This window comes from Stylophora pistillata, chromosome 3, assembly GCF_964205215.1.
Source record: "Stylophora pistillata chromosome 3, jaStyPist1.2, whole genome shotgun sequence".
Taxonomy (NCBI): Eukaryota; Metazoa; Cnidaria; class Anthozoa; order Scleractinia; family Pocilloporidae; genus Stylophora; species Stylophora pistillata.
In genome coordinates, this window is record NC_142521.1 from 29,306,292 (window position 1) to 29,330,228 (window position 23,937).

At 39.1% G+C, this 23,937-nt stretch overlaps 3 protein-coding genes and 1 pseudogene across 6 annotated transcripts in view; 2 read left to right on the plus strand and 2 right to left on the minus strand.

Annotated features, from left to right (window-relative positions):
• The window catches only part of LOC148735487 (ATP-binding cassette sub-family C member 4-like), a 51,342-nt gene extending 38,214 nt beyond the window's left edge, over positions 1–13,128 (plus strand). For 3 of the 4 annotated variants that reach the window (XM_088752601.1, XM_088752598.1, XM_088752600.1), the window contains 5 exons: positions 5,926–7,265; positions 7,731–8,301; positions 9,068–9,204; positions 9,530–9,891; positions 11,136–13,128. In XM_088752601.1, the coding sequence (XP_088608727.1) occupies positions 5,926–7,265; positions 7,731–8,301; positions 9,068–9,204; positions 9,530–9,891; positions 11,136–11,672 (2,947 nt within the window). In that variant the 3' untranslated portion in view covers positions 11,673–13,128. The remainder of the gene's footprint in view (positions 1–5,925; positions 7,266–7,730; positions 8,302–9,067; positions 9,205–9,529; positions 9,892–11,135) is intronic. The other variant, XM_088752599.1, reaches the window with a different exon arrangement.
• Positions 3,672–4,805, minus strand: LOC148735490 (uncharacterized; annotated as a pseudogene).
• Positions 13,129–14,421: 1,293 nt separating the features above from the next.
• On the minus strand, positions 14,422–17,991 carry LOC111344912 (protein FAM185A). The gene is made up of 4 exons (XM_088753810.1): positions 17,547–17,991; positions 16,538–16,961; positions 15,520–15,657; positions 14,422–14,752 (listed from the first exon to the last, which is right to left on the minus strand). The coding sequence occupies exons 1-4, from the start codon at positions 17,892–17,894 to the stop codon at positions 14,496–14,498; spliced, it is 1,167 nt and encodes a 388-aa protein (XP_088609936.1). The 5' UTR covers positions 17,895–17,991; the 3' UTR covers positions 14,422–14,495.
• A 5-nt stretch (positions 17,992–17,996) lies between these two features.
• On the plus strand, positions 17,997–23,332 carry LOC111344910 (prefoldin subunit 1). Its single transcript, XM_022952180.2, has 4 exons — positions 17,997–18,106; positions 18,321–18,487; positions 21,401–21,485; positions 22,753–23,332. Exons 1-4 carry the CDS (start codon positions 18,074–18,076, stop codon positions 22,831–22,833), a joined length of 366 nt encoding a protein of 121 aa, XP_022807915.2. The 5' UTR covers positions 17,997–18,073; the 3' UTR covers positions 22,834–23,332.
• Positions 23,333–23,937: the final 605 nt, after the last annotated feature.

Consider the following 23,937-nt stretch of genomic DNA (forward strand, 5'->3'; position numbering starts at 1 on the left):
AGCTTTAACACTAATTTGAATGCCCCTTTCTAGTCAATTATTTTATCTCTGAAATCATTTAAAAAAATCTTTGGAAACTACCATATTTTTGTGCGGAATGCCTTTTGAAATCTGTTAAGGACATTAGCCAGAAGGCTCATTTTTTGATTGATTATTGATTAGTTCACTAATTTTAGAATGATCTTAGATACGTACATTGTTACAATACTTATCTGTTTTTCTGTATTTCTATTGGTTTTGTAATCGGACCTTTCAGCGTCACCAAGCGCATTTATAAAACGCAACTTAAGGGTCCCTTTAATCAGTTCTTTGTAAGTTTGAATAGTCTTGGTAAACTTTCGCCCTTTCATTTTCTCAACCTCTGGCACAAGCGGGACCAATATGTGAGTGCCTTTGTAACTTTGTTTTTTCTTTTCTAGTCTTTTCAGTGTTGGGCGACAATGTACAAACAAACATTGCAATTTTCTCTATGAATTTAAGATTTAAAGGCCAAATTCGTGCCAAATGCGAGTCAGTGAACGCCCATCATTTAGATAGAACAATGGGCTGTTTACTAGCCACCCAAATTCTTTTAATTTGTATCGAAACTTTCGTTCTGTTTTACTTGTATTGTTAATCTCGTTATCGACGTTAGAGTCCAGTATTTGACATGCGATTCTTTGATTATGTATTCCGCGGCTTTTCATTAGATTGATAGAACTTCGTTGTATTGTTGTTTCAGTTTACGATCGATCGTTTTATAGATTGATTGACTGTGAGAATAACCGTTATTGCCATCGTTGATTGTGGTTCGTGGTCCATTGCCTTTCAAGAATAAAGATTCGTGCGAACGGTCAACTTTGGTTTGTCATTTCGATCTGTAAAATAGACCCAAACACCTCGTTAACCGCGTTTTGCAGCGACACTCCCTTGAACTCGAGAATTTAGATTTTTGGTCGCCGTAAACGCTACAAAATCTGCGACTTTAAAAAGCTTCTCTCAACTACACCTGTCACGCTATTCTAGCTGTAAGCATTTATTTAGACAAGTATACCATCATTTTCTAGCTCGATAAACAAGATAATTAGTCAAGGAAGCTACGAAATGTAAGTAACTTTCCAGATTCTTGGTAGAAATTGGAAAATTTCACGTTTAAAGAGAAGCATGTAGGCGAAATATTGATAGAAGAGTAGTACCGTTTCTCCCCCCTGTCGTTTATGTTGGAGATTCGCCGAAAATAGGCAAACATGGCTTTCTTACGGCAATAGACATTTATTAGTCTTTGATTTTTTTGTTGATTATCACAGTTTAAAGAAAATTGTAACAGGAGAGGAGGTTTTAAAGTCACATGCCGCATTCTTGTTGACATACAAGTTTCCGTTTGCAGTACAGACGAGAAGCTCTGCCTTCCCACTTGAAAGGAAATTTAGAAGTTCTGCAGATCTCTTGCTATTTGCTTGCTTATTGATCAAAGGAAATCTGCATTTTTTTTTAAACGTGCTGTAACAACATGAGTAAAATAAGCATCTCTCACACGCTCGATCTTAAACTGCGTGACTTAAAGAGTGAGGCCGCAATATTTTGATCGATAGGCTCCGTTGAAGTTTCCATTCAAGTTAGGTAGTGATGAAAAAAATCCTAAAGAGATGCAGTTTTTTTCGGAAGCATGACAATAAATTTGAGCGAAAAGCGAGAGGCAAAGATCTATTTTTAGTAACCTAATGGTAGCTGTGCTCTACCCTGAGGTTTTCGACTAAATTTTCCCACTTCACATATGCTAAAAAGTTACGAAAATTGAATCAGATATGGATTCCTAGAGAGTCTGAATCGGGCTAACTGTATATTAAAAAATGGCCATAAATTTTCACGATTAGCTGAGCTCTTTTTGCTTGCAAATCAAAGAACGAATTATGATGCACAATTAATAAATAAATCTACCTCCAGCACCTGGCAACTGTAAAAGGACAATTGAATAATCTAAAGTTCAAGGTTCCTCCTCATCTTCTGCCTTGTTCGGTCAGTTTTAACATCTGAGGCTTGGTCATCCGCATCAGCCTCTTCGTCCTCAGTCATGCTTACAGCGGGGGACCTCGGCAGTAAACCAGTTCTGTTTAGGGCAGATAGTCGGCTGAAGTATCGACCTATCTGCTGCTCCGTCAGCTACTCAGTCCTGGAGATCATTTTCTGGCCAGTGTCGTCATTTAAATTCTTCATTTGGGAAGCCACATCTGAAGCTGTTGCTTTCTTACGAATTTCCTCTCCTGTCCAGAACACGTCTACGAGATGATTCTATGCTTTCTGAGAGAAGGCAACTAATTTCCGTCTTTTCCGAGGGGCTCGTGCTAGGTCCACCCGCGATTGTTCGTCCGGATCTTTGGGTGAGGTCTGACCGTGAACGTAGCAGCCAACAACCACGGAACGGACAGCCTCCATCCATTTTCTCTTGATCCTGTCGTAGGCGGATTCTTTCGCCAGCTTCACCCAGTGATTACCGATGTCAAGGTGCTTTTGGAGGGAAGCGAACTACTGAAGCACCATGATGCACCCCTCCTCTTGACAAGAAATATCTAGCTTTCTTCTTCAGCCTGCGACGGACTGGGTAGTTCCCGTGATGGCCCAGGTTCAGACATCTGCGCAGGATGCAGATAACCACCTGCTTCTACGTTTGGGTTGCTGAAGCTTTCCATTGTGACGGACCTAATGGGACCTTGGGGTGTTCCAAACCGTACCACCTGGTCTGCGCCAGAAAACTTTTCACCTCCATCATCACAAACACGCCACATTCTCAAAGCTCCATTCTCGTACCAGAAGTTGTTCAATGCCTGTATGCCGGTCATGGTATATTTGATCATTGTTTGTGCGGATGGGTAAACTTCAAAAAGTGCTGCAAAGCAGCCCTTGACTCCCCCCGGCTTGGGAGCCAGATTACAGTTTTGTTTTGTTTTATTTTGTTTTTAAATCGAAACCTTTTTTTGAATGATAAATTTGTGACAATACTTGATTTAATCTCCTACGCGTTTCGTCTAACAGCAGATTTCATCGAGGAGTATTTATAAGTATGGCAAATCTTACTTATTTAAATATACATTTTCGACCTGTACGCATAGTGTGAAGCAAGCGTCAAGGTGTTCCCAGGACGTTGTGCATCAGTGACATTTTTGGGACGTTACATGCATGAGTACGTGATGTGTTTGGGTGTAACAGACTTGGTAAAGCAAATACAGGGCATCCATAACGACGCAAGGTGTGCCTAAGGTGTTGTACGTGCGTGACATTTTTCAGTCGTTACATGAACGCGTTTGGATGTGTTTGGGGTCACGACAACATCTTTAACCCTCAAACACATTACGGACTCGTACACGTAACGTGTCTACTTTATCTTTTACAAAAGTTTCCGGCCCAAAAAATATTGGTTGAATCATGGTGATAAAAAAAGTAGCACAAGCATAAGTTGCCATTGTAAAGAAATGTTTTACACGAGACCTACACACTTGAGCCCGACACTGCGCAACGCCAAACCCCCAAGAGTGCCATGTAACATTTGCCTTGTACATTCACGCAGGAAAGGCCATAACATTCAGGGAAAATAATGACAGATGCAAATAAACTTGCCGACTAAAACTAGGCAGTTGTAATGATAAAGGTTTTTTTGGAACATTCTGGTGGTGTCACCTTGAAAAAGGGCTTGATAATTATGAAAGGTCACTTTCCTTCTCCCTCACTACGTTCGTCTGCAGGAAAACTATTTTCCTTCTCCAGAACGCTGACGCATACAAATAGACACAAACTATAAGGCAGGCAGAGTGAGAGCAATTGCCTGCCACGCTTAAAATCAAAGAAAGGGCAATGAGCATACCTCGAAAAAGTCTCCTATCGTCGCCAGAGCGAGAACTGGGAGCGTTAGAGGAATTCTTGGCTTTCTCTGTTCTTTTAAAGGCATTTTGTTTCTTCTGCTTTAGAGCTCTTTCTTGCGCTCTTTTGATCCCCTTCTCGTCCTCTGAGTCACTCACGAGCTCCTCGGTTTGGTATTCTTTAACAGCCAGCCAAACGGCCTCGCTCTTATCAGCAAGTTTGATAATCTTTTGACGATGGCGTAGACTTTTCTTCAGTTCTTCCACCTTCTCGCCGGCTTTCTCGACGTCCCGCGCAGCCAGGAAATTGGCGGTATCGTCCAGAGTCCCTTGCAGTTCAGAATTAAAAAGTAACTGGTCCTTGTTGCCTTGAAATTTCAACCTTCCCGCTTCAGCCGCTCTTTCTAACTTCTGAGTTCCGCTGCTTGTTTGGGAGACAAAACCTGATGCAAGGCTTTCGACCTTTTGATCTAGGAGGATTTAAACCGCTCGAAAACTTTCTCCGTCTCCAAAGACTTCTGGCTTTGTGGAGAGTTTGGGCTCGAGGGCATATTGCTGCAATAAAATAAGCCGAAAATGTGAACTAAAGCACCGCCGAGTAGTGTCACACTTGATGAATATATCAAGGAGGACACTCCTTAACATACTCAACTGGAGTCTCAGGACACTCCACACGCTAACACAAAACGTGTTAGCATGAAGGCATGCATACTCTCGCTAACTTCCGAAGGCCATGAAATGCACGCTATAAATACCATTTTTGTGTGGAAATTTCATTATGGTGATAAGTAGCAAGAACAACACTTCCCAGTCTTATTTTCTGGAGAAATAACGCAATATATGAACTTGATTGGGCCATTGATATCTCCTTTCAAGCGAGAGAGCAGAGTTTCTCGTCATCCACTGTATATAAAAGCCGAAGTTGTTGTACTCGAGAACTTGTATATCAACAAGAATGCGGCATGTGACTTTAAAATTTCCTCTCCTGTTACAATCTCATGATTGTAAACTGAGATAATAAACAAACAAATCAACGACTAATAAATGTCTATTGCGGTAAGAAAGCCATATTTGCCTATTTTCGGCAAATCTCCAAAATAAACGACAGAAGGGAGAAACGGTACACCCCTTCCATCAATATTTCACTTACATGCTTCTCTTTAAACGTGAAATTTTCCAATTTCTACCAAGAATCTGGGTAGTTGTTTACATTTCGTACCTTCCTTGACTAATTATCTTGTTTAACGAGCTAGAAAATGATGGTATACTTACCTAAATAACTGCTTACAGCTAGAATTGCGTGACCGGGTGTAGCTGAGAGAAGCTTTCAAAGTTCCAGATTTCAAAAGGCCTTCTGCGCAAAAATATGATAGTGTGGTGTCCAAAGATTTTTTTAATGATTTTCAGAGATGAAGTAATGGACTAGAAAGGGAGATTCAAATTAGTGTTGTAGCTTTCTGGCAAGGAGAGATATTTAACCTTAAAGTTACCAAATTTTTGAGTGAATCTATAATCGTCAAAACACAATAATTTATTCACTTCTGTTGGTTGACAAAACGCCAATCAAATCGATTGAAACTTGTATCGTACATTTATTAAGGGTGTACCCATGCGTATGCAAGCCGTCAAAGTAATTTGTTAAATACAGTTGCAGTAAGAGCTTCTTACATTTTACCTATTTTGAGGCAATTTCTTAGTGATAACCTAGAAAAACCGGGATGGTGGTCTATCTTCCCCTGTAAATAACGAAAGCAGAAACCAGTTTGTCATTTTGAGTTTTGGGGTAGATCCTTTGAACTGGCGAATTTTCATTGAAATCGGTGTGATGGCATGTATTATGACTGCCTGCTGCTCTCGTGAACACTTTCTTAAGTGCAGAGCTTAAAAGATCTCAAGGTGTTTAGCCCTTGATTAATCACTCGATGAAATATAATTTTACAGATGCACTGTTCATGCATTTTGTGTGGAAACGTAATTATAGATTTTCATCCATCGATTAAACATGGAGATAGCCCCACCATAAAGGAATGAAATAGCAGATAGTTAAGAAACAATCACATGCCCGAATTTCATTTCTTCAATGTATTCTCCACAGGAAAGAGATCTCTCTGGTTCGTATACGAGGATTCTTCATCTCCAGTACCTACGCACTGTACTTCACCAGCTCCACGATTGCAGGTTTTATTTCAGTCGTGACGCTGCTCCTTACAGGGAATCTACTGACCTCATTCAAGGCTTTTACACTGCTGTCCGTGTTAGGTAACACTAAACTGGTGGTGACGATATTCCTTGTCTATTCACTGCGCTTCATTGCCGACGCAAGAACGGCATGCAGCAGAATGCAGAGGTTACTGGAGATAAACTCCACGTCAAAGATGCAAAGAGATCACAAAGATAAATTAATGTCCTTTAAAAACCAAAGAAAGCGATCGGATTTTGTCAGAATTGATAGCTTTAAAAATGGAAAACCGTTCTTAGTTGGTGCTCGAAAGCTTAAACCGATAACCGACAACCATCTGCCAAAGGTTACCCTGGACAAAGTTTCGTGTTCTTGGAGGAAAACGTCAGAACTTCCTTCGTTGCAAAATGTCTCGTTAGAAGTTGCTGATGGGCAGCTTATGGGCTTGACAGGGCCAGTTGGAAGCGGAAAAACAACTTTACTACTTAGTATTCTGGGCGAACTTCCCGTATCATCTGGTCGTGTTTCTTGTATTGGAAAAATAGCTTTCGTATCCCAAATTCCTTGGGTTTATTCGGGCTCAGTGCGAGAAAATATTGTCTTTGGGAGACAGTTTGTTGCAGAAAAGTTCAATGAAGTTGTCGTGGTCTGTGACCTAGAGAAAGATATTAAACGTTTTCCAAAAGGCGATCTAACGGAAATTGGCCAACGCGGAGTCATCCTAAGCGGTGGTCAGCGTGCTAGAGTCAGTCTAGCACGCGCAATTTACAGTGATGCGGACATTTACTTATTGGATGATCCACTCAGCGCAGTAGATGCCAAAGTCGGCAAACATCTATTCGAAAGGTGTATCAAGGAGTTTCTAAGCGGAAGAATACGTATTCTGGCTACTCATCAGTTACAGTTCCTGAAAAGGACTGACAGCATTGTGGTGCTTGAGAACGGTTCCGTTGTGGGTAAAGGTACATATGGTCAGGTATTTCAACACGGCACGGGCCTCCGCTCTTTTCAGTGTGAAGCCAAAGGCGACCCCAGCGTAGAGAAAAATGATCTTGAAATGGCTTCAGTTTCTTGGAAAGACACTCACAAATCAATGACTGTCCCTCAAACAGAGTGGGAGAGAGTAGATCTCACAGATGATGCGGAGGACAGAATGATTGGTAGTGTGAAGTTGTTGTTGTACTGGAGATATTTCAGAGCTGCATTATCAACTATCATGATAGCAAGCCTTGCCGTTTTGTTGGCTTTTGTTCCAGGTAAGCAATGATCACTTGCAGTTTATTTTTAGGACCCAATCCACTGAAATAATTGGAACTTTCCACGATTATGGCAGGAACCTCACCGGCTCAAATCATCTTTAGTATTGTCTAAAATTCCTTTGAATAAAAGTAATCTGTCTTGATCGAAGTAATATGTACTTGTGAATCGCTTGATAATTTTTAAAAGGGTGTGATAATCCATGGCCTAGAAGTGCGATTCGAATCATGTAGGATGGTACAACTTCACGATCTCGTCACATCATTCTAAATTTCAAAAAGCTATCAATTAATATAAACCTATTTTATCATCATTGTAACAAAGACGATCACTTATCAAACTCGCCTTCTTCAGCAAATCAATGAAGTTAGCCGTGGCGAAACATCGTTTAGCTTTAAAACTATGTATGACAGTCTTTTGTCGAGAAATTTATACTCGCCATTGAATGTTTTGTCTCTTCTCAGTGTTGTGGATAGCACCCTTCTGGTGGGTCTCGAGGATGACAGAAATGCCATTTGAACAGCAAAAGAACTATATCACTCTTTCGGTGTACGGATCAATAGCTATTGTTTCCTTGCTTATTACAGTCGTCTCTTCGTTTTGTTTCTATGTCACTGCATTGAGAGCATCAAGAAACCTTCATGACCAGATGACAAACGCAGTTCTCAAAGCACCAGTATTATTTTTTGACACTAATCCAGTTGGGCGCATTTTAAACCGTTTCTCCAAAGATATCGGTAGCATGGATGACCTGCTTCCAGGACAGTTTCTGTTTGCCATTCAATTATGTCTTTACTTTCTCGGTGCCACCATTCTTTCAGCAGTATCCAATGTTTGGCTCTTTATTACTTCTACTCCATTAACAGTACTGTTTATCTACCTGACTAAATATTATCTGAAGTCCGGTCGAGAGATCAGGCGGCTTGAAGCTGTAACATGCAGTCCAGTGTATTCCCTTCTTGCTGATACTATGGCTGGATTAGAGGTGATAAGATCATCTGGAATGGAAGAAAACTTTCTACAAACATTTTATAGGTGAGTACCCTCTAGTGTAAATCGACGCTATCACGAGTTGTAAAATCTGTCTGCTTGCATTGAATGATACATTGCATTCCACAGAGGATTTCTCTCCAAGTTATCGTTTTAGACACTGATCATAAGTATGGAAAGGGGAGACGTTGTGAGTTGTAGACAATTCAATTGCGAATGATTATTTGATTGATATATTGAATACCAGGGATAGTAGAAATTGAAATGATCAAAACTGCAGGGAATCATTTCACCGTACGGCCCCCTTAATTTTAAAACTTTTCTGAAGTCTTCTCCCTCTATTTTAACCCTGAGATATAAGAAACAACCTACCTCGTTTTCACCGTCTGTCATGAAAGTTAGGGAACCTTGTATTTTTCCGAGCGGATTTATGTCCTGAGCAGTTCTCGCTTGGGGCATGAAATCCATCGGAAAAAATTCAGTCGGTACCTAGCAGTATGGACCTCGAACTCGGCTGGTAAGGGGTATTTATTCAATATTTTCTCCATATTGTTACAAAATTTTAGTTTTTTGACCGAGATGGCAGGGGTGGGAGGGGCTAAAAAGATAGTTTGAAGGTTAGTTTTGTTGTTTATAGATTAGACTAACTACGTTAGGTTTTCTCTTTTCATTTCTTTTTTTTTTTTTTTAATTTGAGCTGAGATTAAGGCAATTTTGAATGGAATGGTTGGCTCAACGTAGTACAATGGACCTTAATGCTGAGACACAGGGCCTGTAAGAAGAACACATCAATGTTTTGGTCATTTTTCAGGTATCAAGACAAGAATACGTCAGCCCTGATTTTATGGAAGGCCTCAACAAGATGGCTAGCTTTTCGAGGAGATTGCTTGTGTAATTTTCTTGTCACTTCTGTGTCGGCTGGAGCTTTGTTTGCAACACAAAACCCAGGTATATATCCTCAGGCTGGTGCTACTGAATCGTCCACTCTTTTTTCAGTTAAAACTCATCGCTTAATCATTTAAAATTGTTCACCTGACGCGCTCTTTCTTGTAGGAGCCTTTTCCGGTCGTTAGCCTCAGTCTCCCAGATAGGCTCCTCCTCTCTGCATTTTCAGTCAATGCTATTTACTTTTCAAATTATGTTTATTTGGAAAAAAGCAATCTGAAGTACTCTCTTTGTACATCATCAAAGAGCATAACCTCTTCATTTCTATTTCACCATCTTTTGTTTGAGTGGGATTAAAAACAATTAAGAAACCGTTCTTATTTTTTAGCTTTGGCAGGAATGTCTCTTTCCTTCGCAGCCGACACTTTGGAAGCAGCACAGTATGGTATCCGTGTCGCCTCAGAGACAGAAAACTACATGACCTCAGTAGAAAGGGTGTTTACTTACACTCAAATTGAATCTGAACCAGGGTACAGCTTAGAGTGCCTACCTCCTGAGTCGTGGCCAACAGCAGGCAGTTTATCACTGCGGGACTTATCTCTATCATACTTGAAGGGAGCACCACCAACTTTGAACAGAATAAGTTTATGTGTTGCTGATAAGGAGAAAGTTGGTGTCGCAGGTCGTACGGGCGCTGGAAAATCATCATTAGTTGCGGCTTTGTTCAGAATACCAGAACCTGAAGGCGAGGTAAGAAAAGAGTGTCAGCGTAAGGTACACTTTAAGATAGGTTCTTTTATCTTTTTCCTGTCACGCGAATTATGGTTTTTCTTGAAACTATGTTAAAACTGTTGGTAATGAGTATTAACAATATAAACGATAGTGAAGGTGTAGTCTGATCGTCCGGGTGAGTGTAGTCCTGAGAAGGAGTGTTGTCGATGGTAGTGACTGACGTTTCGACAACCTGTGCGGAAGTCATCATCAGAGTCAAGTGAATGATTGTTGTCAGTAGAATGTTCTTATTCCAGTTCGTGTGAAATGATCGGTTGGTTTTCCCGTGATGTTATTGGCTGTAAGACTCAAGTGACGTAAGTCGGTCGTGATTGGTCTGTTTCGATCTGTCGGTAAAGTTAGGTCGTTCTTTTTCGGTCGTTTGTGATGTTTATGTCGTGAATGAGTCGTTTGTATGGAGCGGGTAGTTGTTGACATCTGTTTAGGGGAGTCTGTTCGAAGTTAATAAACCAGCTTTCCAGAGTCAGTCGTTGAAAATAGTCAGTGCTGTAGGTTAGGCATTGCGCAGAGTCCCAGTCAAAGTTGTGGTTGGTAAGTCGATGGTGTTCAGCAATGTGATTGCTGACATCACCTTTCCTCGTCGCCCGTCTGTGTTCAGTCAGTCTTGTTATGTGAGGTTTCTGCCAGTCTCACCGATGTAGGAGGCTTGGCAGTCGGAACAACTGATCTTATAAATCGTTCCCTGTCTGTTCCTCGGTTCGTCTTTGTCTTTAACGTTGGTTAGTAACTGACGTAGTGTGGTGATGGGTTCGTGGGCGACGCGGATATTGATATTACCAACAGATCGAAACAGACCAATCACGACCGACTTACGTCACTTGAGTCTTACAGCCAATAACATCACGGGAAAACCAACCGATCATTTCACACGAACTGGAATAAGAACATTCTACTGACAACAATCATTCACTTGACTCTGATGATGACTTCCGCACAGGTTGTCGAAACGTCAGTCACTACCACCGACAACAGTCCTTCTCAGGACTACACTCACCCGGACGATCAGACTACACCTTCACATGTTACCCCCGGGTTCAAACCATTTACTGCATAAACGATAGTGATAGCGAAAAAGTGATAATTACGATGATAACAAAAGATCAATTAATGGACTTTTTCGCAAAGGACAACTTGATTAGTACCTAAAAAAAAAATTTTTATTCAACATCATTTTAGTAGAATTCCTCATTTTATTTAAACAGGTTATCATCGATGGCATAGATATCACGCATCTCAATCTACAGGCAGCTCGCAGATCTATGGCCGTTATTACTCAAGATCCTGTCCTCTTTAGCGGCAGCCTCAGAAAGAACTTAGATCCTTTCTCTTTATACCAAGATCATGACCTGTGGAGAGCTTTGGAAGATGTTCAGTTAAAAAGCCTGGTACAGCAATTGCCTGAACAGCTGGAGTACAAGTCGAAAGAGTCTGGGAACAACTTCAGTGTCGGCGAGCGCCAATTGGTGTGTTTAGCGCGTGCGCTGTTACAGAAAAGTAAGATCATCATTCTGGATGAAGCCACTGCTAATGTTGACTTCAAGACAGACAGACTCATTCAAGACGTTATACGGAACAGGTTTAAAGACTCCACAGTAATAACCATCGCCCATCGCTTGAACACCATCATGGATTATGATAAAGTAGTGGTTATGGATGAGGGACTAGTGGTGGAGTTTGACAGACCTGACGTGTTGCTACAAAATAAGGAAGGGTTCTTTGCTCGTCTTGTGCATATGTAAAATGTAACGGCGGCACATTGAGTTTGGTTTTTGTCAATGACGGAATCATAATTATATTTGCATTACAGTATCCATGGGTATCAGTTTCCTTTTCCGCCTTCGTGCACTTTTTATTCGACTCGATGTAGGATAGTTCTGCGTTCTTCCTTGTATGGAAAAATTCTCTTTTGACAGGAGTTCACCATCTATAAATAGGAAGAATACTCCCTCTGCTCATTGTAACAAGTTCAATTTTTCGTTTAATAGAATAGAGCTCGTCTAAGTTACAATTTTATTACATCGGTTTTGTCGATACTTCGAGAACCTCTTACATAAATCGTTTTCTCAGGCGAGTTTTGTAACGTCTATAATAGATTGGAATATTGGAATAATCATTTATTTTATTGGCATATTTAGCTAGATTTAATAGTGCAATACAGAAGGCAATTAACAAACATTTTCCCTTTTAATTCTTTTAGTGAAGTTCATAATCGGAAAGTGAAATTAAATCATTACTGTGCAAGGACTTGAGATATCCCTTTACACTTTACACACACACTTTATTTTTTCTTTTTCTTACAAAATAATTTAGATTATGTTGACCCGCAGATAGCAGATTTGCTATTCGAGGCGGGTCAATCATCAACAAACATTATTTACAATATATAAAGAAAATTAAAAACTAAATAATTAGATATTGTTAAATTATAAAAAGAAGCATAGCTGGCAAATACATCAATAGTTGTTCAATAAAGTATAGAAGCAAATACATTAGTACTGAAAGCAATCGGATCAATTTGTTTTAATTATGCAGTCCTTAAGTTTAGAGGAGATCTTTTCAACATCAAGATAAGAATCTTCATTATCTAGTATCTGAAATAAAGACGTTTTTATTTGTTTATTAAAGGAATGTTTTGATAACGTTTTGAATTCTTTCGGTATCTTATTCCAAATTTTGACACCAACACGCGAGAAAGCCTTTTTTTGTAGGTTAAGTCTAGAGTACTTTGTACTAAAGAGCTGCGATTTGGATGATCGAGTATTGTAGGTATGAATATGAGATGTCTTAGTAAATAGTTTCAAAATATTAATGGGAGCCCTCTGGTTGTGCACGTCAAACATAAGTTTACTTACGGCTTCATAATATAGGAACGTAACAGGCAGAATTTTTGCTTTGGCAAATAAAGGGATGGCATGCTCTCTTCGATCGGTGAAATAGATTAAGCGCAAAACTCGCTTTTGAAGAACTAAAATCTTGTTTAAATAAGCATTTGACGCATTGCCCCAGGCAAGGAGTCCATAAGTTATATAAGGTAGAATTAATGAATTGTAAATATTTACAAGGATAGTAGAGGGAACGAAGTACCTCAGCTTTGCAATCATCCCTATTGTTTTACTTATTTTTACGATAACAGAGTCAACATGGTTTTTCCATGACAAATTTTGATCAATTAAAACGCCTAGATATTTGATATAACTTTTTTGCTCTAAACTAACTCTTCGGTTTGTCTCACAATCTAAAATACCTATTTGTGGAGAAAAATGCATTTTTTTCTGATGAGGACGAAAAATTAAGAAATTTGATTTTTTTGTATTCAATGTCAACCTATTTGTAGTTAACCAGTCATGTACGGTATTCAACTCTACATTAACCGTTTGCTCGATCGCCTTAAGATTCTTATCAGCATAAAGTATATTAGTATCATCCGCAAAGAGATAAAATTTTAGTTTATCAGAACAAAGGTGAATGTCATTTATGTAAAGTAAAAATAGAAGAGGTCCAAGGACTGATCCCCTTTCTAAAATATTTGACTAAAATGTAATCAAAGTCGAGGTACTGCCGTTTTGTAAAACATGTAGAGTATAATCTGGTGCACAAACAAAGGAGAGCCATTAGTAACAGTAATGATGATCTTCTTTGTTTCTTCACCGCGGACATTTACTCGCAATTGAGGCTTCCAATATTCCCCAGTATATTTTCATTCCCTTCCGAAATCACAAACCTTCCAGTTTCAAAGCTTTCGGGCTGTAAATAATGTGCATTGAAGTTCCTCTGCCTATGCTATTGAAAAAGGTATATTTATGAACACCGATTATCTTTTTTGTTGTTCAGAGCGACAGTTTTTTCTTCTACGGCGTGGCTTAAAAGTTTAAAAATATAGTCATGTTCATTGTAACCCTCAACAATCAGAAATAAGACCCACTGGAACTGCCGACGTTCGGCTGTAAACCGACGAAATGTAACACTGTACGTGTGATCCGTGACAATAGGTGTAAGCTTACTTATTTGTTCCAACCTTCCACTGGATCACACTTTCTCGGAGCTCATACCGCGGGGAGGCGCTTGCAGGGCAGCACCATAGCCAAGAAAATATGGTTATGATATCAAGCACGCCTGATTATCCATACAAGAAGTGTTCTTCTTGTACAACAGACGACTCAGCATAACGGACACCTTTAAGATTTGCAGAGTGGAGATGACTGTGTTCCAAAATGGATTTGATTGAATGTTCTAGGGGGGGGGGGTGGGGGGAGTAGATGGGGTGGAAAACCTAAGGTGGAATTTTTTTCCCGACCAATGAGAAAATTTCACGTCACATTCACTTTCAATGAACCAAATTTCCTCCTACGAACAGTAGAAAAAGTTCTCACGCGACTGGTAATAAATTCTTTTTTTGCTGATTTTTCTGAGTCGTCACGGACTTCGCCGAAAAGGAGGGGCTCCTCGTTGACTAACAGTTGTAAGACAAATAAAACGAGTCAAATCAGCTCCAACAAAAATTAAAATCCCTATCGTTTCATTTAATTCATCGTTGGAAATTCCCAGTTTATTACACAATGATATCAACTCAATTTGAGAGAAGTAAACCAGTCTTCCTTCTCAAACTTCACAGTACCGAGTTTTGCTTCCGCATTGATCATTTTTATCTGTTCCTCCCCCTTGTCTTGTTTGTTAAGTTTTCCCGCCATGACGGTTTGGTTCCCCTCTGCACGTTCTTCGTCAATGACGACATTAATGTTTGAATCGACATGAATATGATTTGACTTCACCAAGAACTCTGAAGAAAAGGATTCCTGCAAACACTTGATGGTAATGTCACCTGTATTTAAGAACAAAAACTAAATTCGGCGACAAAATCGTTGACAGTCATTCCTAAGTTAACCTATTCGCTCCCTTACCCCAAAATATCGTTATATTGTGATTCACATGATATCTTAGCCACAAACAAGTGACTTTTAATGAAGGGGGGAGGGGGGTCTTGTCAATGATTCATAGTGTGGGGCAAATAGTAGTGTTATTCCACTCACACAAACAACAGTTCAAACACAATCTGACGGAAGCTTCAGCTTTTAGTACATTGTGATCAATTGTAAGTGTACAGCTGGCGTTAACACCAGGCAATCACATTTAGTGCTAAGACTTCCCCTGAAATTATAGATTATGTTTGGTCAAATTTAATTAGTTATACGATGCACAAAAAGTTATTGAAGATTTTCTAAGTTTGTCATTAAATACACTATGTCTCTCTATGTTCACAGTTTATTACTCTCTTAACAGAGTTAAGACAATTTCAGGAAACAGAGAGTGTCCAAGGAGATATTTGCTTAGTATTCATGTAGGTATGTGTAGAAAAACACAGTTTGTAGGACCTGCATGAGTGTTGAAAATTGCAAACGAATTCATGCTCTGTCAATTGTTCAGTATCATCCTCTTATGTTCAATCTTTTAAAAAATGAGATTTTCAATTCATGTCATAACTTGAAGGGTTTTATTTCCATGTATCATTCCACTTTCATTCAGAACGACCAACTTATTTGTTTAGTACTACTCAAAAATACACATTGATTTGGCTTCCACATGATTTACCTTCCTTTGTGTTTAGCTTTACATCCTCATGTTGAGATAAGTTTACATCTATGCTGCCTCTTCCTGTAAAAGCTTCCAAATGACCAGAAGTTGAACCAATTGATATGTTCCCTTCCTCAACATGAATCTCAGTAAAACCTGCAAGGAAGGATCCAGTTGAACAAAACCCTATGGAAGTTTTGAAATGTCATGGAATTTCTGTGCATAAGGAGTTCCTTCTTTCCTACTGGGATGCTCCGATTCAAGGTGGCTCAAAATACACCAATTCTTTTACACACACTGTAAACAAATACATACTACCATGCATAATTATTCATCTGTTTCCCTAAGAGTGATATTAAATTTACTTTTCTTGCTATGTTGCCATCATTTTTTGACAAATAAATTGAGGTCATCATTGCAACTCAGAAACTCAGAAATGAGTGTGGTTAACTTCTCTGTTAATTTGGAACTAGGGAGTGATGATTAGTGAGCTTGACTCTGGTTTAAACCCTGGCTAAGGACATTGTGTTGTGCTCGTGGGCAAGACACTTTACTCTAACAGTATAATTTGGATATATCAACAAAGTTGAAATGGTAAATTGGCCACCGAAACGATTACAAAAGCTGACGTTTCGAGCGTTAGCCCTTCGTCGGAGTGAGTAGCGGAATTGTGGGTTGTGTGTGCACAAATATATATCAACTTTGTTGATATATCCAAATTATTTTGTTACCCACACCGATGCAGCCCCAAACAGTTTCTTTCAAAACTATCAGCCTTTACTCTAACAGTGCCTCTCTTCACCTTTTATCAGACTGAGTGAATTTAATGCTGAGGGCAACACTACGATGGACTGGGGGGAGTATAAATACTCCTAGCTGCTTCATGATATGGAAACAGGAGTTAAGCGCTGATGTGATGGGCCACTTGGCTTATAAACAAAATTTTCCTACTTTGGAACCAATGTCCCCCAGCATAATGCTGTTCACCACCCTCCCCCTCTTCACATTATAATAACTCTACATTGTTAGGACATACCGTGTACATCTCCTAAGTTAATGCAACCACTCTCAGATGCCAACTTGGCCTTTAAGAGGTAGGTAGCTCCAACATTAACATCTCCATGCTCTGTTTTCAAATAAAATTCCTTCCCTTGTAACTTTTTAACAGATATATTCCCTTTCTTCTTAGTTTCAAGAAATCCATGTTCAAACAGCAACTGAGATTGACATATAATGCCACCATTGCTTGACAGAGCTTTCAAGCTGGATCCTTTCAGATTCTTTAAATAGCATGTACCTTGATTAGTCACCATTTGAAAGGGTCCACCCTCTAAGTCTTTGACTTCAATGCTGGCATCACCCCTCACCTTAACATCAACACCACATGTTGCAGGAACTTGAAAGTGCACAGTGATGTTCCGTGAAGGGTACTGAAATTGTTGTTGTTCTGTGCATGTTACCTTCAAATAAGAATTATGAAATATAACTATTAGGTCCATTTGATATCCCACTTTGGAAAAAAGATAAAGAAACGGTTTGTATTCATTAACTAAGTGGGAGGGCTGGACTAGAAAATATTTGGCTTGAGGTCATGAATAGGGGCGAAATATTTTGCTGTCTGGCCTGAGCAAACTCAGTCAATAAGCACGTTATTATATGAACATTAACTGTTGAATTTTCTGTTTTGACATAAGTAGGACATGTACGCAGCCGCACCCTTGATGAGATAGGATTGGATAGGCTCTTTAAAAGTAAAGGTTGATAGTTTCGAAAGAAACTGTTTGGGGCTACGTCGGTGGGAGTAACGAAATAATTTGGATATATCAACAAAGTTGAAATGGTAAATTGGCCACCGTAACGATTACAAAAGCTGACGTTTCGAGCGTTAGCCCTTCGTCGGAGCGAAAGTAAATAGCCTTGCTAAACTTCTGGTGTAACCAAGTGTTCCGCATCAAAAATACCTCTAGTGAAATAGGAACATTAGTTAACTTTTTGTTCGCACTATATCCTTTCTCTTTTCAAATACTTTCCCCAAACGTTTTTACCTCCAAATAGTCCTTGGAATTGGAGCTGACAGGTCGCACGTTGAACTCAATATCTTTCAGAAATGAATTCTTTAAATCTGGCGCAAGATCGCCGTCGTCGTCTGTTTCTAAGTAAACATTTCCCTTCACAGACTGACCATCAGTATCAACGTTTTCTATAACCTCCATAGGATTCACTGGCTGTATTTTTACAGTGTATGGGCTCTGTACAACTATGAAAGGGATATCTTTCGAAGCGCCATCCAACTTCCACGCGAATACATCTTGAGTTTTGCGGCGAATTTGCACACGATTCCAACAATTTGACGCTCTGGTAACATTTCTAAGCAGCTTTTCGGCCCGGAACATCTCGAAAGCCTTAAATGCTGCTCCAAATAAAATTATGCAACCCTCTACCTTCGTCGAGAAAATTTGATTGTACCCGCCATATTGTTTTTTTTGAGCCAGATCGTTCAAGCGGTACTTCAGTTCAGCGCACACGCAGTAATTTAGTTTCCAGGATCTACTCGATTAGGTGTATTTTCAAAATGGCGACTACGTTTGATCAAGAGCTACGAAAGGTAGATGCATCTATATTCTCATTCTTTACTCATAACCTTATTAGCAATAGTTTAGGCAAGGACGTGGAGTCAAAGATTTGAAAAATTCTTAAAATCTCCTTTTAGGATGGGGGCAAGTGTTATATTTCCTCCAACCTCCCTGCTTCTCTTGTCACAAGAGAAAACTTCATGGGATAAATCATTCCCTTTAAACGGTATTTCAATTGATTTGCAGGCGTTTCAAGAACTCCAAGAAAAAATGATCGAGACCACGCAACGTGTTAAGGTGGCAGAAGGTCAAATTTTGCAACTTCGAAGGAATATTGCTCATGCCAAATTGACAGACCAAGAACTAGCGTCATTGCCTTCTGATATACCTACTTACCAAGCAGTAGGAAGAATGTAAGTATTATCTTGGGAAAGAGTTCCATCTAACCCCATACATTAATGATGCATTCCATTTCATAACGACTAAATATAAAGGTTTCTTTGCAACACTCTATGCATAATTAATGTATGGGGTTATATGGAACTCTTGCCTTATCTTGACTCAACGTTTGTGAATTTATGAAAATCATATATGTGAACTGTGGTTAGAGAAATGAATATGAGAGCGATCTTTGCATTAACAAACACTATGTAAGCAGTAGGCCTTATTTTCACTACTGCTTAAGTAGTGATTATCACTCGAAGATCACTCTCATATTCATTATCTTGATTGTTCATAATGTCCATCAGCAGCATAATTAAAAAAAAACAGACAAACTGTTCCAATGAGGCCTTAAATTGCTGTCGAAAAGTAAAATTTAAAATCCAAGCTTTCGCTGATCAATGGCATCATCAGGGAAAAGAAAATGTTCTGGGCATGCAATATATATATATATATATATATATTTAACTGCAGACAGTACTGTTTCGGCCTTCTGGGCCTCATCAGTGCAGTGCTAATGCTAGGATGGGGGAGAACCGAGACGGTCACCCCAAACGACCCAACCTTTGTGGTATCGTCTAAGCCATGCCAGAGTGCTCAAACTAGAGTAAACCAGCGAGCATGCGCAATTGCAACGGCAATGACTCATCCTAGATAGAGTGCTCAATTTGGACATGAAAGCAAAGCTTTGTATGCCAAAGAGCTATATCTAACTGCAGACAGTACTGTTTCGGCCTTCTGGGCCTCATCAGTGCAGTGCTAATGCTAGGATGGGGGAGAACCGAGACGGTCACCCCAAACGACCCAACCTTTGTGGTATCGTCTAAGCCATGCCAGAGTGCTCAAACTAGAGTAAACCAGCGAGCATGCGCAATTGCAACGGCAATGACTCATCCTAGATAGAGTGCTCAATTTGGACATGAAAGCAAAGCTTTGTATGCCAAAGAGCTATATCTAACTGCAGACAGTACTGTTTCGGCCTTCTGGGCCTCATCAGTGCAGTGCTAATGCTAGGATGGGGGAGAACCGAGACGGTCACCCCAAACGACCCAACCTTTGTGGTATCGTCTAAGCCATGCCAGAGTGCTCAAACTAGAGTAAACCAGCGAGCATGCGCAATTGCAACGGCAATGACTCATCCTAGATAGAGTGCTCAATTTGGACATGAAAGCAAAGCTTTGTATGCCAAAGAGCTATATCTAACTGCAGACAGTACTGTTTCGGCCTTCTGGGCCTCATCAGTGCAGTGCTAATGCTAGGATGGGGGAGAACCGATATTTATATAGGCAAAGAAAGTGTATGGTGATGTGTAAAAGATGTGCCCATGTATGAAAGCTATAGAAATAAACTGTGAATGGAACATAAGGCTCTAATATTAATGATGGACCATCTGTAGACAAAGCCCTTTAAGAGTGCTAAAGAGTGGCGTAGAAAATAAAATACTAAAATAGAAGGTCTGCAAATTCACTGGATTCTTCCCAGGAATTGAGTGTAGGCTTGTACTTTCTAATGTCTTTTTTCTGGCAGGAATAGATATGTTTTTTCATGGATGAGTTTTCATTGTTGAGATGTTCTTTTATGCGGTCATGAATGAATTGTGTCATACTACCAATATATTGTTGATTGCAGCTGTTACACATGAGCTGGTATACTGCATTTTGTTGTAAACATAATCTGGTGTTAGAGATAGGGCATTTGTCTCTGGTACATTTGTGCACTTTGAAGTGTGGGATAGGGCTTGTCTGAGCATTTAGGATTTGTGGGAAATGCATGCTGGGATGTTTTCTTTTCTAAAGATGTTAGTGATCTTGTGATTGAGTCATTCAGAAATGTACGGGATCTTGAGGCATGACTATTTCTGTGTTGGCAGGTTGAGGGTTTCTTTGGTGGTGTTGTGGGTGTTTTGATTACTCTATACTGTTCTCTGGATAACTGTTAAGGTGAAGGATGTTGTTGAGTGTGTTTAGGTGTTGTGTTGCAGAAATATGCGGGGAGCATCTGTCCTCAATGCGTTTTCATCTGTTGGGAATAAAGTTGAGTTTGGATTTGGTAGGAATAGCTGATTGATGGTGGATGAATAGTGGTTTCTTGGCAACAGGGTCAGGTTGTTCTGAGGTGGGTTAAGATAACTCAGGATTAATGTGAAATTTGAGTTCAGATCTGAAAGCTTAAAAAGAAAATTCAGTTTAATTCCATTCGTCTACAATTATTATTCTTAAATGCTCTAACAAGAAATGGGAAAATTATCTCTAAATGGCTTTTGAACAGAGAAATATAGAAATCTGGATTCAAATTTAACCCTGGGTTAGTGCTAAGGGACCTTTGAACAATTAAGCCCAGCTCTTTTGAATTCTACTAAAAACCAGCCAAGAAACCACTATTTCTATTTCTATTTCTCTCCATGTTAGCAAACTTTCACACTTGAACAACATTTTGATCACTGTAACACATGGTTTTGGAATACAATGACAAATTAGTAGTTATTCTCCAAATTCTATGTTTAGTTTCTTGTGGGCTTTTTAACATCTCCTTGTGTTATTAACCCTTAAACTCTGACTTGTGACTAGCATCTAATTTCTCTATACATTAATACTGCTGAATCAAACATAAAAGTTATGAGAATACAGGTAATAATCACCCGTCTCAGAAGCTCTTGATTGTTTAACAAATTCTCCTTGTCAACACCATAGGAAATGTATAGAGAACAGTATGGAGAATGTGTATATTGATGTTAGCAGATAAAGGGAGATATTTGGCCTTTGTTTTGTCACCCATATCAGAGTGAGTTTGAATACCACATTACTTGCAGATGTCACTGTGAATATCTTTTCCCCCTTGTGGTGTAATGGGTTTCCAAAACTAATTTACTAATTTACTCTCGACAGGTTTGTCCTCCAGCCTGTATCAGATATCAGAAAGGATCTTTCTCAAAAACTCCAAAGTAATGAAGAAAAGATAAAAAGCATTGAGGTATGGCACATCCTTACTTACATAAATTTCATTGTGTTTTATATGTGAGCTCCTTGCACCTGCAGGAGTGATCAACAAGGATTTTCTCCTTACAATATCCATACATTTTCTGAGTAGGAAGATAACAAGAAGAAAGAAAAAAAATATCAAAGAGGGGATATTGCTTGATTTAATATCAGATTCTTAGAATCAGAATCTAAAGCAACATAGGAGAAAGGTGCAGAGAATTACTATGTAGATCTAGGGAGTTAACCATTTCACTACCATAAGTGACCTAGATAGAATTATTCTTACTATATAAATACAATGTCAAGCAGACAAGTGATGAGGATACAGAAAAATATCAATCAGGGGATTATTAGTTGATCCAATACCAAGTCCTTCAAACTGATATCATAAGAATTGTATGGCCAACAGTGAGGAGAATTACTAACAAGATCTCAGGAATGAAAGGGTTAAAGGGCTAAGTTGGATATGTTTGGTACATAAAGATATAACTGCCGCCCAGTTAGCTCAATGGATAGTGCGCTGGACTGTCGTGTGGGAGGTCGAGGGTTCGAGCCCCGGCCGGACCAACACTCAAGGTCTTAAAATAATTGAGAAGAATTTGCTACCTTTCTATAACATCAAGAAATGGTTAGATATTCTAGTCTTCTCGGATAGGGATGAATAAATGGAGGTCCCGTCTCCTGCAGGGTTGGGGCAGGAGACGTTAATTTCCCACACACGAGATTACTGTGTGATGGATGTCCTCCCCTGGGGTGGGATGGGTGGGAAGGTGAGATCGATATGGACTGAAGCGGCTGCCAGAGGCGCCTGAGAAAATGCCGATGTCTGTTCTCAACCTTAACAACATCTCATTGTAACAAACCTGTAATTGAGCTCTCTCCAAAAGGTTTGAATAAGCATCATATCACATTAGTATCATATTAGTATAGTAAAGAATGGAGTTCATTACTAACTACAGTAGCTATTACTTGCTATTCAAATCTTTTGTCAGTTCCTGTCCTTGCTCCAGGTTCTCCACAAAATTTCAGTTCAATTTGGGAAGAGTGGACAGAAAATATTCATTAATGGCTAGCATTTAATGAACATAAACAAACTTTAGGCAGAAAGGTGGCAAATGTTCCCAGTTGATGCATGTGCATTATGAAATTTGTGATATTATTAATCTGGATCTTGGCCTGCACTTGATTTATATAAACTTCTCTTGTTGTCCTTATACTGCATCTGTGTATTTACATCTACTGTTTCCTTATTTCTCTAGGCTAATAAAGAATATCTTCAAAGAAGTGTCAAAGAACATGAAGATAATATCAGAGAAATGCTTGCTAGCAGACCAAAATAGACTTACCACCATCACTCTATTTAATTTTTTATCTTAGACTTACCCAAGACTTTCTTGTATAATTTACCATTTTTGATGAAAGTCATAGGGAAATGAGTTTGCTATCAGATTGGAGCAGTGGGTTAAAGGACGCATCATTTTAAGGCAGACAGTTTCTGGAGTTGTTTGAAAAACTATTGAGTCATAGGCTAACGACAATAAAAAGGCTATTTGTAGCTATTAATGGTTTTTGTTTTGTGATAAAAGGATTGCGTTCCTCAAGAAATGGAAAACTGTCATTCTGTACATGGGTGTGTTATGATAATTTTTTTGTGTGTGATCTTTTGTTTTTCTTGCAGAACTAAAGGCCAGAATGGTTGAGTGAACATCATTTGAAAAACTGATTTTTGTCTGACATTTCAGTTTTCTTATAAGTTCAGATCTAAAGAAAAAAAGAATTGAGGCAGTTTAGACCATACTTGTCCGAATACTAGTCAATACAAATGAGAGATCAGTAGCATATAGATCTCTTTGTCTTTTTTAGTCCACAATACCCTTATTCACTTGCATTGGGGAGAAAGGTCCAAACTACTGATAGTTTAATCCTTTACACACTTGCATCAATATCTATATTCTCCAAATTAATAAAGGCCGATAGTTTCGAAAGAAACTGTTTGGGGCTGCGTCAGTGGGAGTAACGAAATAATTTGGATATATCAACAAAGTTGAAATGGTAAATTGGCCCCCGTAACGATGACAAAGGGCTAATGCTCGAAATGTCAGCTTTTGTAATTGTTACGGTGGCCAATTTACCATTTCAACTTTGTTGATATATCCAAATTATTTCTATATTCTTTATATTGTTCCTTATACATTTGCCATGGTACTGGCAAGGAGAATTTATTTAACAATCACGAACTTCTTTAGTTTGCAATAATTTTCAATATTCTTATGACCCTAATGTTTGATTCAGAAGTGATCCTGCAAGCAAGTAGATCTCAGTCACGTGAAGGACTAAAAGTGTTAATTCAGGAATTATACTATTTCCATCAAGTAAGACTGCTTTTTAGGTGATTTTATTTATTTAATTATTTTTTTAGCTGCAAGATTGGAATCTGACCACTG